The sequence below is a fragment of the Hipposideros armiger genome, unplaced genomic scaffold (genome assembly GCF_001890085.2).
Source record: "Hipposideros armiger isolate ML-2016 unplaced genomic scaffold, ASM189008v1 scaffold_43, whole genome shotgun sequence".
In the NCBI taxonomy this organism is placed as follows: Eukaryota; Metazoa; Chordata; class Mammalia; order Chiroptera; family Hipposideridae; genus Hipposideros; species Hipposideros armiger.
Genome location: NW_017731393.1, coordinates 2,419,997 through 2,438,861, shown reverse-complemented (window position 1 = coordinate 2,438,861; position 18,865 = coordinate 2,419,997). Strand labels below are relative to the sequence as shown.

Genomic DNA, 18,865 nt, shown 5'->3' with positions numbered 1-18,865 from the left:
GGGGACCAGCAGACCCTGTGGGCCCTGGACATCCGTGGAAACCTGTGGTTCAGAACCGGCATCGTTCCCAAGAAGCCCCAAGGAGACGACGACCACTGGTGGCAAGTAGGTGACCAGCTCCAGGGAGGCACGCCAGAGGCCTCCCTGCATCGGGGGCTCTGCTCCCCCTTTTAGACAAAGCCCCTCTCTTTTCCTTAAGGAGATTGAAGAGGTCAGTTAAATCAACAGCCTTCGTGTTCACTGATGAGTTCGTCTTTGCTGTATTTGAGCATGTGAGAAACATCAAGGACTTTTCATCTAAAGTGCCTTGTAAAGCTCCCTTCACTTAAATATGCAGCCTCTGTTTATTTGGGCGTCATTTAGAAGTCTACCATTGTATGTTACATAAACTCATGACATCCCTTGGAAGAGCTAGGTAAGAATGATGTTTAATTCTGAACAAATGTGCTAAGAAAAGAGACTAGGCAGCAGGTTTGGAAAACCCAACCCACAGTTAAAATGCACCTGTCTCTGTTTGTTCCAAAGGCCTCTAAGTGAGGCTGTTTCGGCAGGGAAAGGAGGCTTCCCCACATGGGCCCAGGAAAGGCAGGGCTTTGAGAGTTAGGGGTAGAGCTAATGGCTTTTCGTGACTTGGTACCAGCCAGGGGCTTAGAGTGTGTTTGCAGAGGAGTGTCTGCTCCCCGCCCCCCGCCCCGTACCAGTGTCACACAGCTCCCGTCTCCCATGGTGGCAGGTAAGGCTGTACGGACACGCAGCAGCTGTGAAACACGCAGCCTGTCTTCAGTGTCACATGTCTGGTGGTTCAGGTTTCACTGTCGCCTCACACTTGCCTTGTTGCTCTCAGGTCCCTCAGGTGAGACTGTGGAGAAAGGAGATGTGTGTGCTCTTGGATGAACGTGTGTGTCCGTGTCTCTAACTCGGTATGCCAGGCACTGTCTGAAAATGAGTTTACAATACCTTCTCTGTACTTGGAACCATATTATATGGTTCTTCACACACGCACGTGTATGTATATGTGTACAAAACTTTTTTAACTAGCCTAAAGAAAACCAGATGTCATTTTATCATCATATTGAGAACATTATCTTTGGAGACATTTAACTGACAGAATCATGTTGGAGGTATTTGAAAGCAGAGTTATTTTAGTTACTGTAAGATTGATTCCTTTGTAATGCGAGAGCCAGCATTAGGTTTGGCTGCTAAACCTTTTTTTTTTTTTCAATTTGCATCCTGCATATCAGCAAGTCTTAGGTGCTAGGACTGAGTCTGTCACGGACTTGCCTGTGGCCTTGGCATTGTACACACCCCTGAGAAAGGGCGAGCTCCGATGGCGGCCGCCCGGCCAGGCTGACAGAGCATCCCCGAGCGAGAGTGAGAAATGAGGGCCTTGGGATCCTGCCGCGGGAAAACCATCCCCTTACACATCCGGGAGCGCAGCAGCTCACACAGTGTGAGTCCTCTCACTGATAAGGAAGGCCAGCGTTTGTACACATAGTGAACTACTGATCTTTACAATAATTTCCTTTTTGTTTTTTATAAATTGAGGTCCCTATCATAAATGATGTCCCTGTCACTCAACACTTCATTGCTCGTGCCCTGGGATTGTGGCCTGCACGAGGCTGTCCTAGGAGCAGGACAGCGACAGCCCCTACGCACCCACCCAGCAGGGCAGAATTGTGCTCGGAAGTCAAGCGGAACAGGTTTTGGCCCGTCTTAGAAAGCACCTCCTGACCCCCGGAGCTGCTGGCAGGGAGAGGTTTCCCTCAGAGGGAGGTGCCTGGAGAAGCTGGTACCGGGCTAAGGTCCAGCTGCCTGCCGTTGAAAAAGTTAAAAGTCAAGAGACATGGTTGATGGGAAGAAAAGCAGGTTTATTCAGTGCCGGCATTCTGGGAGGATGGCGGACTCCTGTCCAAAGGCCATCTCCCCGTTCCTAGACTAGGCAGAAGATTTTACAGGTGCACAGGAACAAAGGAACGGGGGAGTCGGTCAGGCAGGACTAAGGGCTGATATCGCTTCCTGAGGTCTGGTCTGTTTGAAGATGATGTTCTCTCTAGACTCCGAACTGGACTCGGACTGGACCACCGAGGCCTGGGCTTTACGTGTATTCCAGTGTTTGGGCGCCTGAGAATTAAGAAATTGCTCTTTTCAGGTTAGGATTCTGTTGATTAAATAGCTTAATAAAGGTATGGGCGGCTTTGAGAAAGGGAACGGAGTTCTTCAGTTAATCAGTGAGGGGAGAAACAAAGAGGAAACAGCTAAATATCAGGGTGGATCAAGCTGCAAACTAAATCTAACTACAAGTGGCCAGATAGCGAGCTATGCAGTGAGTCAACCTGCAAAAGAGCTAAGTCTAATTATGTTATTGATTTACCAAATTTCCCCATACAAAGTCTCCTTCAGGAATGTGGAGAAGCCCGTGGTCCTGGCGTCTTAGCCAGGGTGCCTTCCCCGTAGCAAGGACATATGCTGTTGGCCTGGAGTAATTATGAACAGCCCTGGTGTAGATCATAAATTGCTTCATCACCCAACCTATAATACCTTTTTTGTTTTAAGGAGTTTATTGGGGAATTGGGGGAGGGGAACAAGCCTAGGGAATTGGTGGAAGGGGAACAGACAAGTTGCTGTCCTTTTGTTCTTCAGTCTAGTTGTGGAGGACGTCGCTTCACTGGCCCATGTTGGTATTATCATTGCGCTCTTCCCAAGTGAGGCAGTTACTCGCCGGCCATTGGACGCCTGCTCACGGCAGCTCACAAAATCTCACACTTGCTGCCGGCCAGCCCCACTGCAGCCTACGCTGTCGCTGGCGACTCCTGGCAGCCCAGCTCCAGGTTGAGCTGTTGTTCACCATCTTAGCTGTGCAGCATCACTGGCCCTCATGTGGAATCCGAACTGGGGCCCTGCTGCTCAGAGCTGGCATCCCAAGCCAACTCCTAACCAATGCGCCACTCAGCTGGCCCGCTTATAATACCTTTTGAACCCATGTTATGATTCTGAGTCTTGTGCATTGTTGTCCGTTGGAAATACCTAAATTTAAAAGCCAAATAATCCTTTCTTACTGATTAGAATAAGAGACTTACAGAGTGTGAGGGGGTGATACTTAATCACAGAAATAATACCTGCTTGTAACAGATCCGTGTAGTACAAAAGTGTATAAAATAAAAGGTGAACATTTTCTTCCGTCCTCACTCCAACCCTCAGAAGTAGTTGGCAGTGTTGGTGGTGTCCTGCTGGCATTCCAGTCCTCATGCAAGCACACGCATGTGTATGTGGTTGGGTGTCTGATGGACAGGGGCCGGGCCTCTGTCTCAGGCAGGGGCACACAGAAGGCTTGTGCATCGGCACTGAGAGCGGGTGTCACCCCTCCCCCCCCCAGGTGAGCATCACAGACTACGTGGTGTTTGACCAGTGCAGCTTGTTCCAGACCATAATGCACGCCACACACTCGGTGGCCACAGCGGCCCAAGTACCTGTCGAAAAGGTGGCGGATAAACTGCGCATGGCGTTTTGGTCTCAGCAGCTTCAGTGCCAGCCGAGCCTTCTCGGGGTCAACAGCAGTGGTGTGTGGATCTCCTCGGGCAAGAATGAATTCCATGTCGCCAGAGGAAGTCTCATCGGTGAGTGAATTGCTTTAATTTCCAATTTGATAGGCAGGTTTGCCTTAAAGCTGGCATTTGAAGAAAAGCTTTCAGCTCTCAGTCTGAGTAGGTAACGGTGCCAGTGGTGGGCAGTGTTCCTGACAAGGCTGGTTTATGCTTTGTATCCGTTTCCTTTCTTTAACCTGTCATTGCTGCAGCTGGGATCCCAGAGTCTGGATGGTGGGATCAGTTTCCACTGGGAGCCGATTAGGATATAAGAAGAGCACAGGGACTTCAGTTTAACGTTAATCGTTTCACATTTAAATGAAAACACCCACCCAAACCTGAAGAGCCTAGGAAGAGAGAATAGTCCATTTCCTGGAGGGAAGATTATTGCTCCGGCCTGACCTGTAAATGTAGGTGTCCATCCACATGTGAGGTCGGGGCTTCGTTTCTGTAAATGAACCCCTGCATTGTGGACTTTCCCCAGCTCCTCCCACGTGTAGCCTCCCCTTCCCTGGGCAAGCCTGTGGCGCTGCTTGACAGTGTCCACAGAGCGACAGGGGCAGCTCTCCCAGTGCTGGCTTGTACCTCCCAACTAAGAACGCTCCAGAATTAGCCGTGGGGTCCTGAAGACCAGCTGTAGCCTAGAACTAATGCCCTGAAGTGTGGGTTTTCCTTTTGTTTAACACACTCTTATTTATTCTTCCTAGGCACTTACTGGAATAATGTTGTTCCCCGTGGGACAGCTTCTGCAACAAAATGGGCCTTTGTGTTGGCTTCTGCTGCTCCCACAAAGGAAGGTTGGTGGGGAAATGGTGCACGGGTTGGCATTTGGACAGTTAGAACCATGGTCTGCCTGTGGCCTAGTTGGGATGGGGGTGTGGCTGTGTGGATCTCAGATACAAGATATGCGGTGTCACAGATTGGTGGCCCTTGTTGGCCGAGCTCAGGGCCCCGAAGCTGGGTGGGCCTGACCAGGAGAGGAGGGTCCAGAAGTGAAGCTGTGTGAGCCGAAAGGCGAAGCGTCCTGAAGGAGGGGACATGCAGTGTCACCATGAGGGCCAGAGGCTGGTAACCTCCAGCGACATGCCACAGGGCCATAGCATAGCCGTCAGTGGGCACCCCACTTTTTTGGACTGTTTCCCGTTTCCCTTTCTGAATTCTGTCACCTCCCAGCAGCCTCTGGCTACCCTAAGTCACACAGTCATGCCCCGGCCACCTCTTCCTCTTTGGTCAGAACTCATAGCCCCGCCTGGAGCATGGAGCTTAGATCCAGGAGAGGCAGAATGCTACCCAGTGGGCTGGGAGCCTGGGTAGTCAGGGGACCCCTTTGGGAAGCCGCCTCCCAGGACATCTGTGGTTCAGAGGAAGCAGTTTGTTACTTCAAGCACTAGCACCACTCGGAAGTAGATTTCGTGGTCAGTGCAGTAGAAGGCTTTCTTGCTGGGTCCTTCTGACTGCAGTTCTGAAATCAGTAAGCTCTGCAAACCGCAGGTTAGTTCCTGAGCTGGGCACAAGTTTATTTGGCTGCACAGCCTGAGGCTACCAACAGGCTTCATTTGTCCCCTTGGTTGTGTCACAGGAACGTCACTGCACTTCATTGGGGTGCTGCCTGGCTCCCAGGGGGCTGTTACTTAAATATTTGGTATACCTATTGCCTTAGGGTTTCAAAATCCAGAGGAATTTGAGTTCCAAAACATGTTCACACATTTTAGATAATACTTTAGATAATACACTATGACGAAGGTTTTAGCTTCCCTAAGGGTTATTTGCATTTTAAACTGATTCTGCTAAATCTAAGGACTCTAAAAACAGCACAGGGAATGAGGGGATGTAATTTTCAGGTGAGGATGAGAGGAGGAGGCTTTCCTGCTTTCCGAGCCTTCTCCAGCCGCCTCCCCAGCCCGCCCCTCACAGCAGAGCAGGACAGGCCCCGGTCATCCTTCCGAGGCCAGGCACTGCTGACCTCCCCTCCAAACCCCCAGCACTGATGAAACACCGAGTCAGCTGAGCTGGAGACCTCCCAGCCAGCACGAAATGTCCCGGGTCAGAGCACTGGGTCAGCATCGTGGGCTTCATGAACTCTCCTCATAAGCCCTGCTTTCATTTCTTTAAAATTTCTCGGGCTTGTTTCTTGCTAAGTGGCTGGTCACGGGGTTTCCCTCTGACTGTAACTTAGAGCACACAGAGCTCCTGTCACATGGTGGTGTGTAAGTGTGGGAGCCGGCAGGTGTCAGCTGCCCGGAGGCAGAAGCTGCCTCGTGCTTGGTCAGTGATGCCGTGAACCTTTCCCACAGGAAGCTCCTTGTGGCTGTGCCAAGGCAGCAAGGACCTGTGCAGTGTCAGCGCCCAGCACGCGCAGTCCCGCCCGTCCACGGTGCAGCTGCCTCCCGACGCCGAGATGAGGGCCTACGCCGCCTGCCAGGACGCACTGTGGGCCCTGGACGGCCTGGGCCAGGTGTTCATCAGGACGCTCTCCAGGAGCTGCCCCACGGGCATGCACTGGACGCGGCTGGACCTTTCCCAGCTAGGTATGGCCCTCTCGTGCGTCGTGACTCTGCCTTAAAGCCGCATCCAAATGTGACAGCTGACAGAAGTTCCCAGAGCCCCTGGGTTCCACTTGTGGGAACTCTTGTATGACATTTTGTATGTTGCTGGATTCCAGGAGGTTGGTTAGCCGCTCTCGCAGATTAAACGGGCTTCTTCATTTTGTAGACGCTTTACTTCCCCACTTCTTAGGTTTGCAGGGTTTTCAGATCCTGGGAGGCGCTCATACTCAGAGGAAGTTGCCCAATAAGAACTTCTTGAAATAATGCTGTTTGTGCATCTGCCTCTGCCAGTCTGTCTGCATGTGGCACACGACTTCGTGCCCTTTAAGTCGGGGAGAGTGTCCCCCGCCAGGATCCACAACCCACTGACCTGTCCCCTCTGCAGCTAGAACAGTGCCTAGCACAAAACAGCAACTCAGCAAGTGTGTCTACTCTAGATCAGACTAAGGAGATGCTGTGCGTCTCCCAACTGCAGCTCTTCCCTGAATCTCCCCTCAAGGGTTACAGAGCAGGCCAAGGAGCATGGTGCCATTTATAAATCATTTATTCATATTGCAAGAAGTAACATAATAAAAAAAATAGAATGAGCTCACAGCATTGGGTAATTCTCTGGGCAAATTCTTAATTGCTCAGCAGTTTAGGTGTGGCTGGTCTACAGGCAGAGGCTGGTCTGCAGGCAGAGGCTGGTCTGCAGCGGGGAGGCTGGTCTGCAGGGGGAGGCTGGCCTGAAGGTGGAGGGCATGCCAGGGGCCTTAGGGGGTCCTGTGAGCCTTGGGAACACTGCCATACAGTTTCCCATTTTGGTAAACTGACAACTGATATTTTTTTGGTTGTTAGGTGGTGGAATGGAATTATACAAGCATTTAATGTTTGAGAATTCAATCATATATACTCAGGAGGAAAAACCGAGAAGGAGGGGAGAAAGAAAGCAAGAGGCGAGAGAGGGAGGACTGGTTGTCTGCCTCCCTCCCCAGCAGCCCTGGGAGCTGACGGGCCACTCAGCATCCCATGAAGCTAGTCTCAGCCCACATGGTTCCCACAGGGTGCTGTATAGACATACCTTCATTCTTTTGTCCAAGAAGGCCCCCAAACATCATACAGCTTAGCCAACAAGCAGTTCGGTTCTCAGTTTAAGAAGCAAGCTCTGTTCCAAAGCTAGGAAATTTTCCAGTGTCATTTTGATTATTCATGCTTTTGGCCTCACACCTTGTCTTTTGAACCTAATCTCAGCACCATGGCCGGTTACCTTCCAGCTTTTGAGAACATTTCTCAGCCGCCGTTACTGACAGTACTGACCAGACAAGGCTGCAGCTGGTCGTGGCCTGAATGCTGGCGCTGGGGGACCTTCCCGCCGGCCCTGGGAAGCCTTCCATTTGTTCAGAGCCTACTGGCCCGAGCCTTCTCCAGCAGCCCCAACCAGACCAGTTTGGGAGATGCCGCTAGTTCCTCCTGGAGATACAGCGGCCAGGGCCCGGTCTGTGTCCTCCCACTACTGAACCTTGAGTACTTGGGAGGCCGTGCTCATTTGCACCATCTGGGTCAGGAGCAGAGCTGTTTCCCGGCACCACCCCGTCCCAGGCCCTCTGCAGAAGCCACCGCACTGCAGTGGGTGCAGAGAGGGGGCGCTGCGCCAGGCTCCACCCTGCTGGAACCAGCTCTGCCTGTGGCCTCTGGGCTCCGGCGCACAGCTCCTCCTCCCTTCCAGCCCCACCTAGTCCTCCTGGCACTGGTGAGCAGACTGGAGTGGGGCAAGTCTCTGAGGTGTCCTTGGGCTTCACCGGCGTGGTGGCCATTCTTTCTAGGAGAGAAACAGCTCTGGTGGGGTCGAGTCTCACTTTGAGAGTGGGAGGAAGCCGGAACAAGGCCATCCTGAGTCCAGGATGAGCTTTGGCCCTCTAAAGCACACACAGCAGGTGCTTGCTGAGGGCACGGGGGCAGGAACAGAGGAACCAAGCCACCCTGCGTCATGCCTGCAAAATTGTTAGCAAATCAGTGCCAGGATGGAGCCAAGCCTGGAATGGATCACACAGCCAGCAGGTGCAAGGTGGTCAGGTAGAGGAGGAGTACTCAGGGCAGAGACAGTGCTGGCCGTGCACAGAGCTGCGCCCTGCACGAGATGCTAGCTTACCTTAACCCCAACTCCTCGCCTTTCTAATGGGAACAGCACTCCCTACCTGAGAGATGGTGCAGGTAAGCATCCTGTGTAAGTCAGCTGTCTCAGCAGGTGTGACACGTCCTGCTTGGGGACACTCATAAGCCATCGTTAGCTGCACAGCTCAGGCTGGTGCAGGAGTGCCCACCTGGGTTTAACAGTGTGCATAACGGGGGCGATTATAGGAACAGGGGCCCATCTCAGTCTTTGTCCTGCTCCGGGCTCTACATTTTGTTTACTTACCTGGGTTACTGGCTGATACTGAAATGATGAAAAGATTCCTTTTCCCATTTTCTGAGCCCTTGGGAGAATGCAGTAAGCCCACAGCGGGTAGGTTTTGTGTTGGGACGGGAAAGTGGGCAGGGGGCAGTGGGAGGGAACAGTGAAGACAGGCCAGGGCACCAGGAGTCCTGACACTGGGCTCTCTCCAGGCATGGTCTGTAGCCTGTGGGACAAACAAATGAATCAAGGGTTTCTTCTAATTATTATTAAAATTAGGGGGTGCAGGTTTTGAGTTCAGGTGTGCTCCCTGCCCAGAACCCCACGCAGGCTGTTATCAGGCAGCGTGCGTGGAGTAGTAATGAAGAGAGCGTAGTCATCTAGGTAACCTTAACGCAGCTTGCGTCACTTCCCGGGGCTTACCCAGCATGCCTCATTGTTCTATTAAAAGTTGGCCGTGGCGGGCGCTTGCAGCAGTGGAAGGAACCACAGCGTTTTCAGGACTTGACTCTGCATGTGAGGATTCTGTTTAATACCAAACTTCTCTTTCCCAGCTGTACTCTTTCCTGGCTGCACGCTTCCGCTCCCGCTAAATTCTGCTGGGACGGGCAGAGTCCGCTCTGGCTGTTTGTGCTTCTCTCCTGGCAGTGCAGTCAGGGTGCCTCTTCCATCTACCCCAGAAGGTCTCACGGGCTGTCTTGTCCTGCCTCCCTCTCACTACCGCCAGGGGCACAGCCCCCTTTTCACCATCTGCACTACTGCAGTAACCGACTCATAGCACCAGGTTGCCCACCCCGACCATGGTTGCCAGAGCCATCTTCCTTACACACTGCTCTGGGGGGTGTACCCTCAACGTTACATGGCTCCACATGCCCCTAGAATCAGTTCCAGGCTTCAGGGCGGCACCCAGGGCCCTCGCAGCCTGGCCCAGCCTGCCTTTCACGGGCCTCATGCAGCCGGGCTCTGGTCGCCAGCCACTGCCCTTCGCGTGCCAGGCCCCTTCCTTCTCTTCCCGTGGCCTGGAGTGTCCTCCCTGCTCTCCTTGCAGACCTCAGCCAAGACTGTCCGTCCCCTCAGCTCTCTCAGTCACACCCCACGCTGTGTTCCCTAAGCATTGCGCCCCTGCTCTGTGCCAACAGTCACTTCAGTCCGACTCAGGGTCCTTAGCACAAGGGTGGGGCTTTGCAGGTAGGGACCACGTGCTTGGCCACGCCCATGCCCATCAGGAAACAACTGTCCGAGAAAGTTTTTAGTATGTGTAACTCCATTTCTAAGTAACTCTGGGATGTGAGTTTCAGTCCTTGTCACTGATAGTCCTAAGTAAAACTGCCTAACACGCAGGTACGAGATGTCTTCACTCCTGATTCTTTAGTCCAGAGCAGGTTGCCGTCAGCCTGCCCAGGGCGTGAGGCAGGAGATGCTGGGTTTATGAAAGCTGTTCAGAGAGGTGGTTTACTTCTTTTTCTCTTCAGTCCTGGCCTCTTCTTTACAAGTGATCTGACACTGAAACCGTAAAAAGCGGAAGCCTGTCTTCCTGGTGCTGACAGCGTGGCCTGGACTACTTGTGCCAGCATTGACCTTGGGCATTGCCAGGTCATTGTAAAGTCTGGAGTGTCACCAGTCTGCTCCACATTGCAAACAGAAATCTCAATTTCAAGGATGACTGTAGCAAAGTATCAAGTCATGAACACGATTCCTACCTTTAATTTCTTCTTGGAAACAGAGCATCCCTCTATTCTGCCCATATACAAATTACCAAGTCAACTACTGCTGTGAGATGAAATTAAGAAAATTCTGAAATTAAATGTCTAGCTACTAAACCCAGTTATAGAGATATTATGGAATTCGTGATTTATTACAATCCTAGTTTTCAGAAGAACATTTGCATCATTTAGCAGATATTTAAGAGGCCCACAATATCCCATTTCCCAGTACATAAATATGCTTTCTGTCAGCCATTGGACTGTTTAACAAAGTAATGCGATTTGCAATTATAATTCATCTGGTCACAGCATTTGATGAGGAAATATTCAGTGTCACTTCATGCCTTTAAGTAACAAATAGGATTACATTATGCAGTAATTTATGCAGAAAAGTGTTTTATAAATAGTAAAACACCAAATATATGCCACTTTTTGTTCTAAAATATATGTTTAAAAAGTAATCCTAAAGGGAAAATGTCTGATCTGTTAAAGTAATTAAAACTTTTTTTAATGGGAGGGAAAAACAAAACGGAGAGGCAGGAAAATTGTAGCATGTCTATTAGGCTGGTAATATAGTAACAAGCCCCAGTATGGCGACTTCACTGTGAGCGCTGCTTTCCTGTTCCCACAAGCTTGGCGCTCAGCCTGTCTTTTAGCATCGTTGTTCCCTGGGTGACAGCTTACTGCCCCCACTGCGGTGCTCCATCATCTCTGTCACTGCAGCAGGGGACAGCTGAAAGCCTCTTTTACACTTCAGAAGTGACAGATCACTTCAGCTCACAGCCCACTGGCCAGAACTAGTAGTGAGGCCCCCAAAACTCTAAGGGGCTGTGAGAGCCTGGGAGTGTCTGGGGAGGCCAGTGGTCTCTGCCAGCTGTCGTGACCATCTTCTCTGTGGAACAATAGCATGAACCTGCATGCAGGCAGCCTGGGAGACCCCCTGTGAGGTCAGAAACTGCAGAAAAGTTCTCTATTAAACATTTTCTTCTTTGACCTATCTCTTCAATTCAGAATAAGCTGATTTATACACTGAAGTGTATATTCTAGCAGCCTTTTAGATTTGTTTTAAAAGAATGTTCTCCTTGTAACATGAACTCATGCTCAGTTGGCGATGTTGTTACTCTCTGTCACTGAGAGGCTGACCCAGTGTGTTTTTGTTACCATGTAACTCCAGTCACGTGAGCAGCTACTGCCTGTAGCTCCTGCTAGGGCAGGTTGAAAATTCCCAACATAAAATGATTTTTCAGTTAGCATTTGTTTCTCAGCTGTTCCTGGGATTTACTGCTGAAGGTGCTTTATTTTGATTGGTACACATCTTTTAATATGTAATGTTAGAGCCCTGGGGAATCTGTTTGAACTCCCTGGTAAGACATTCTACAAAAGATTGAGAAATGAAAAAATACAGTTAATTTCAGTGTAAGAGAAATCATCATCTTTGGGAAATGCACAAAGGAATACTGAGAATTGTTTGTGTAGTAGAGAGTTTAATACTTGTAAGTTGGTCTTGTAGTTAAGGCACATGACAGGATTTCCACATAACAGGATCCATGCCTGTTGGTGCAGACACATGGCTGTCATCTGATGCCAGTGACAACTGTGTGAGGTGGCCAAGAACAGCACCGCCAGGAAATCTAGCTGCACCACCTTTTTTTCTCCGTTTTAAAGTAAAAATGACCCATCCTCTGACTTAGTCATCAGAAGACAAACGATTCAGCTTGAAAAATGGGCAAAAGCCTTGAACGGACACTTCACAAAAGAAGAGAAACACGTGCCCATCAGCACATTAAAGATTCTCAACATCATTAGTTTTCGGGATATGCAAATTAAAACCATGATAAGATACCACATCACACCTACTAGAAGGGCTGACATGGAAAAGGTGCCACAACGGACGCTGGTGAAGGTGTGGGCAGCTGGCACACTGTTGGTGGCATGTCAGATGGTAACCTGGGGACATGGGCAGCTTCTTCAAAGGCCGAATATGTTGTACATCTACCGCATGGCCCAGCAGCTCCGCTCCTAGGTGTTATTCAACAAAGTCAGCCCATGTTCACAAAAACTGCAAGAAAGCTTAGAGCAGCTTCATTCCTAACAGCAAAACGGACGGGCACTGACAGGTGAAGGGGTGAACTGAGCGTGCTGTATCCGTGCGACGGGATAGCACTCAGCAGTGAAAAGTGACGCTGTGGGTGAAGGGCACGTACGTTACACTGAGCAAAAGAAGTCACTCGCAGAGAGTGCGTACCTGTGACCTTCCCTGGACGTCTGGACCACACTGGACTCACCTGGAGACAGAAAGCAGAGGAGCAGAGGGGACGGGGGGATTGACCGGAAGGGGCCTGATGGAACTTCCTGGGGTGATGCAAATGTTCCACACCTTGATAGGACATGAGTCACCTGGGTGTATCCATTTGTCAAAACTGAATTGGACAGAAGGTGGAGCCCAGAGGTCGCTGATGTGGAATCAGGCTGGCCCAGCTTCAAACCTCAGGCCCCCATTCGCCTCTGGCTTAGGCACCTTCTGGCTGTGGGACTTTGGGCAAATGTCTCATGACAGTCCTATTGGCCTCACGCGTGGACCGGGATACTGGGGTAGCATCCACACCTCACCATGGCGAGGTTTGGAATGACATTGTGGAGGACTTGGCTGGGAGCCCGTCCTGCAGCCACTGTTCCATAACTTGGGGCTGCTCTGTTTGCCAGATAGACTGTTAATCAAATGTAGTTTCCCTTTAAACGCACTTCGCGTTTCCTTTCCCCTTGAAATCAGTTGCTCAACAAGGTGAAATTTAAGCAGGAAAGTGATGATTCTGGGAGGCCTAGTTAGTCCATCTGAATCCCAGTTAGGATCAGGATTGTCTGTAAAGATGAATTCTCTCTCCCCAGATCCAGAATTTGCTGGTAATAGTCACGTATCTGACGGAGCTAACGATGGGCCCGTGTGGGGAAACCAGCCTCTTGCTTGGTGGCTGAGGGCACTGCGCTGCGGCACTGAGGTCACCTTGGCTGCATTGCCTGTGGCTCAGGAAGGAGACTGTGTGGCGCCTGGCAGGTCGCAGGGCAGCCAGAGGCTCTGTGCCTCTCTTGTGCTGTCCTGTCAGGCAGCAGAGTTCAGCTGCCAGGGTAGCCTCCTCTCTTCCTGTGCAGTAAAAAACCAAAGTTTATACATTAATGAACGACGAGTTATTTTACAAAAGTAACCAGTGTGTGTGCGTTTCCTTTGTTTACCTGAAGGAGCCGTAAAACTGACGAGCTTGGCGTGTGGGAATCAGCACGTCTGGGCCTGCGATTCCAGGGGCGGCGTGTACTTCCGCGTAGGAACCCAGCCTCTCAATCCCAACCTGATGCTCCCGGCCTGGATAATGATCGAGCCACCTGTCCAGGTAAGCACGCGTTAACTGATGGCAGCATACGCCCCGTGAGACCGAAGCTGTCCGGATGCCAGTGGGAAAAGCCCCACGGCTGTGATGTAGGCCTTCCAGCATACGGGCAGAGGCGTGTGCCCTACGCCGAGGCGTGCCCCATGCATTGGCCTCCCAGACTTGGAATTTGATGTTTGTGGAGTTTAGAGCTGAACAGGTTGTTACGGTCATCTGAGCCAACACTAAGTTTTTTCTTCCTCAAAACAAAATTATTTTGTTTCTAAGTTTTTATAAACGAGCATTACTTTAAAAAACAAACAAACAAACAAAAACAGACAATACCCAGAAGTGGAGAGAAGAAAGTCAAAGTCACTTCAAACCTTGTCACAGAGAGTGTGTTCGTGTCAGCCTCTGTGAGCGCCCGTCCTGGTCTGACAGACATTGCACTTGCCGTTGCGCCCCAGCCCATGTTCCAGTTTCTAGTGTCTCCTGACGTTTTCCTCGAGCTCTTGACTGTCCTGCCACTAACAGGAGATGCAGAAGCCTGGTTAATACACTGCTTAATCGCCCTTAAAGAGCTCGGGATGGCTCTGCTGAGTATGTTTCTGTTAAAGCTTATCATTAGGGGGCTGTGATTTATAAGCGCTGTCTGTTCCTGCTCCTGCTGGTCCCCTTGTGTCACTTGGTTGGAAAAAACGTGAAGTTGTCACATGGAGAGGCAGCAGGGGACAGGAGTGGTTAGTCCTTGAACAAAAGAAATGCTTGAATGGAGGCAAGAAGGAAACCAAGGGTTTGGGCAAATGCCTGTGTTCATTTGGGGCCTCACGAACCCTCAGGGATGGGGCGGACAACAGGGGTCCGAGGGCAAGGTTCAGGGCCGGTCCTGAGGCCCACCAGTCCTGCCCAGCGGACCTGGGACATGTGCTGGGAGACCCGCAATGGAACGGGAGCCGGGCCCGGGGTTCTCTCAGGCCACGGGCAGTGTCACGGCCACAGGGAGGCTCCGTGTGGGTCTTGCCCCTTCACAGGGTTCCGGGAAAGCGAGTGGCGTATTGTCTAGGACGGCACCGTGAGTTAGCGCCGTGCAAACCTGAGGTCACACAGGAATTACAGTGCGCGCTCGCTTTTCCTCTGCTCACGGTGCCACGTAACACTCAGCAGAGAGAATATCCTCCACAGGCTTGTCGAGCACTGCTGGTGCCAGCGACAAAAGGCAAGCCGACTTGTTGGTTTCGTCACCGCTTTCAGATTCTCCTCAGGCCAGACACCTGCTTGTTACCTGACGTATGTCTTTGTCGGCACCACCCTTTTTTCCCCTCTAACATCTTTATCTGATTTCTTTAGAATTATGATTCACCCTCCTACAGTCTACAGCTCAGTGGTGGTTAGTATACTCAGAGTTGTGCAACCATCACTCCTCATTCCAGTGCCCCACGCCGCTAAGCCCCTGGCAGCCACTGGCCCACTTCCCTCCTGTATCCGGGCATTTGCCCACCCTGGATGTGCCTGTTTCGTATAAATGGACTCCTACATGTGGCCCTTCTTGTCTGCCGCCTTTCACTGAGCATCAGTTTTCTAAGTTTGCAGTTAATGGTGTAGCCCCTGCCAGAACTTCATTCCTTTGTATGACTGAATAATATTCCATCATGTGGACAGATGACGTATTTCGTCCATTCATAACTGATGGACATCTGCCTTGTCTGCCTTTCTGGCTGCCATGAATAATGCTGCTATGAACATTTAGCTACGAGTCCTTGTGTGGACATATGTCTTCAAGTCTGTTGGGAATTGCGGGGTCATAGGTGATGGCATGTTTAACTTTCTAAGGCACCGCCAAACTGTTTTCCACAGTGGCTGCACCATTTTATATCCTACCCACCAAGTGTGAGGGTTCCAATTTCTCCACATCCTCACCAAATAATTTTTCTTACCCAATTTTTCTTTCTAGCCGTTCTAGTGGGTATACAGTAGTCTCTCGTTGTGAGTTTGGTTTTGATTTTTGATTTGGTTTTTCTACAGGGTTATTTTTTCAATAAAAAAATGTATTGAAACAAGAAAGATTAATTTGTATATTGTGTGGGTTACTGAATGTTCCAGTTTCTATGAGAACAGCCCTGTAGGCGAAGGAAAGCTGATGTGATCCAGTGGGCACTTCCTATTACAATCCAGTTGGGTTTTTTAAATTGAGATATAATTGATGTGTAACATACAATATTAATAATGATTAGATATTTGTATATGTTGTGAAATGATTACCACAGTAAGTCTAGTTAACATTCATCACGATATGTAGTTACAGATTTTTTTCTTGTGATGAGACCTTTTAGGGTCTACTGTATTAGCAACTTTCAAATATGTAATACAGTATTACTAACTAGTCACCATGCTGTGCATTACATCCGCATGTCACTGTGGTTTCGATTTGACTTCCCTGATGACTAATGATGTTGAGCATCTTTTCATGTCTTATTGGTCATTTGTGTAGTTCCTTTGGAGAACTATATATTCAAATACTTTGAATATTCAATTGAAGATTGAATAACCCAGTATTCAGTTGGGTTATTTGTCTTTTAATTGTTGAGTTGTAGGACTTCTTTATGTATTCTGGATACTAGACCCTTATCAGATAGATGATTTACAAGTATTTTCTCCCATTTTCTTGGTTGTCTTTTCACTTTCTTTATGGTATTCTTTGCACAAAAGTTTTATTTATTTATTTATTTATTTATTTATTTATTTATTTATTTTTATTGTTAGTTTCAGGTGTACAAAACAATGCAATGGTTTTCCTTTTCACCCTTCACACAGAAACAACCCCCCCTCCGCCATCTACTGCCCTTTTATTTTGATGAAGTCCAGTTTACCTGTTTTTGTTTAGTTGTAGTGCTTTTGATGTGCCAAGAACCATTGCATAATCCAAGGTCAGGAAGATTTATACTTGTCTTTTCCTCTAGAAGTTTTATAGTTTTAATTCTTCCATTTAGATGTTTGGTTCATTGTGAGTTAATTTTTGTATGTGGATGAGGAAGGTATCTTCATCCAAATTCATTCTTTTACCTGTGGGTATCCAATTATACCAGCACCATTTACTGAAAAGACTATTCTTTCCCCATTAAATTGTCTTGACAGCCTTGTCAAAATCAATTAATCATAAATGTAGGATTCATTACTGGACTCGGCTCTCTTCCAACTATTGGTACGTCTGTCATTATGTAGCTTTCTCATAAATTTTGAAATCAGGAAGTGATTTTTCTTTTTCAAGACTGTTTTGACTACTCTGTGTCCTTCGTATATCCATATTTTAGGATCAGTTTTTCAATTTCTGCAAAAAATGTCAACTGGGATTTTGATAGAAACTTTGTTGAATCTGTAGATCAGTTGAATCTGTAGATCATTTGGGGAAGTTATTGCCATCTTACCAGTATTAAATCTTCCATTCCATGAACATGGGATGTCTTTACATTTATTTAGGTATTCTTTAATCTCTTGCAACAGTTTTGTAGTTTTCAGAGTACACATTTTATACTACTTTTGTTAAATTTATTTCTAAGTGTTTTATTCTTTTGGATGCTACTGTAAATTGAATTGTTTTCTTAATTCTATTTTCAGATTGTTCATTGCTAGTATAAGTTTTTGTATGTTGATCTTATATCTGGAAATGTTGCTAAACTTGTTTATTAGTTCTAATAACTTTTTTGTAGATTATCTAGGATTTCCTATCATAAGTTCATGTCATCTACAAATAAGGATAATCTTACTTCTTTCTTTCCTATCTGGATGTCTTTTATTTCATTGTCTTGCCTAATTGCCCTGGCTGGAACCTCCTGTGCAATGTTGACGAGAAGTGGCGCGGGAGGACATTCTTGTCTTGTTCCTGATCTCAGGAGAAAGTATCCTGTCTTTCACCATTAAGTATGTTGTTAGCTGTGATTTTTTTGCAGATGCCCTTTTCCAAATTGAGGAAGTTCCCTTCTGTTCCTGGATTGTTGAATGTTTTTATCATGAAAGAGTGTTAGATTTTGTTAGGTCTTTTTCTATATCTACTAAGATGCTTATGTGGGTTTTTTCCTTTGTTAATATGATGTATGATGTTGCTTAACTTTATAAGTTGGACCATCTTTCATTTCTGGGATACATCCCACTTGGTCACGGTGTACAGCCCTTTGTGTATGTTGCCGGATTTGGTTTGCTAGTATTTTGTTGAGGATTTTTTGTGTCTGTATTCATGAGGGAACTTGGTCTTTGGTTTTCTTTTCTTATCATGTGTTTGTCTTCGTATCAGAGCAATGCTGGCCTTTTAGATGAGTAAGAAGTATTTTCTTCTCTTATATTTTTTGGAAGAGTTTCTGAGGGATTGGTTTTAAGCATTTGTTAGAATTTGTCAGTGTAGGCCTGGGATTTTTCTTTTATTACTGATTCAGTCTTTTTACTTGTTATAGGTCTATTCAGAATTTCCTGTTTCTTTCTTTTTGAGTAGTTTATGTCTTTTATGTGCACTTCATCTATTACCTAATTTATTGGCACCCCTTATAATGCTTTTTATTTCTGTAAGGTTGGTAGTTATGTCCCCTCTTTCATTCCTGACTTCAGTAATTTGAGTCTCCTTCCTTTTTTTCTTAATCTAAAGTTTTGTCAGTTTCATTGATCTTTTCCAAAGCTATCCTTTGGTTTTGTTGATTTTTCTCTTTTTTTTTTCCTGTTCTCTAGTTCATGTATTTCCACTCCAATCTTTGATCTTCACTTTCTTGTGCACAGTGCTTCGCTTGCTAGTGATTCCCCTGACAGCTCCAAGCAGTGTCCTCCAAGCAGTGTCTGTCACATTTGTCACGCACCTACAGAAGACCTGGCGTAGCCTTGGACTGTAAAGGTGTGCAGGGTCCCAGCACCGCCATGCCAGGGTGCCAGGGTCAGTAAAGGGCTGATGGGTGCAGAGCGAGGTCTGCAGGGTGAGTGTTGGTGAAGGGTGCTGCTGAGCAGGTAGGGGCACACATGTCCTTGCCTCAGCCTTTTCCTATCAAGCCAGCATCCAGGGCGCAGGAGCGGGGCTGGCTGTGGGCCGCAGGCAGCAGGGGCCCAGCCAGCCCTGCCTCTGCTGGTGCAGCTCTCTGCAGCCACCCGGGCCCCCGGCTGAGTTACTGCTCCGCCATAGGGCTATGTTGAAGACTGCATGAAACTGCAAATTCTCTTCCTTTCTCCATTTAGATTCTAGAATAACATCTACAAAGCAGAGCTAAGATTGGGGGAAGAAAGCTTTCCTTGGAGTGCTCTGTTGACTGCAGTGATCAACAGCTTTGCCCAGTAA

General features: G+C 48.4%; 1 protein-coding gene across 1 annotated transcript in view; it reads left to right on the top strand.

The window, feature by feature from the left end:
- Positions 1–18,865, top strand: part of TECPR2 (tectonin beta-propeller repeat containing 2) — an 88,245-nt gene that overhangs the window by 47,244 nt on the left and 22,136 nt on the right. The window contains exons 14-18 of the mRNA XM_019639211.1: positions 1–105; positions 3,374–3,614; positions 4,289–4,378; positions 5,876–6,109; positions 13,436–13,584. Of these exons, the coding sequence (XP_019494756.1) occupies positions 1–105; positions 3,374–3,614; positions 4,289–4,378; positions 5,876–6,109; positions 13,436–13,584 (819 nt within the window). The remainder of the gene's footprint in view (positions 106–3,373; positions 3,615–4,288; positions 4,379–5,875; positions 6,110–13,435; positions 13,585–18,865) is intronic.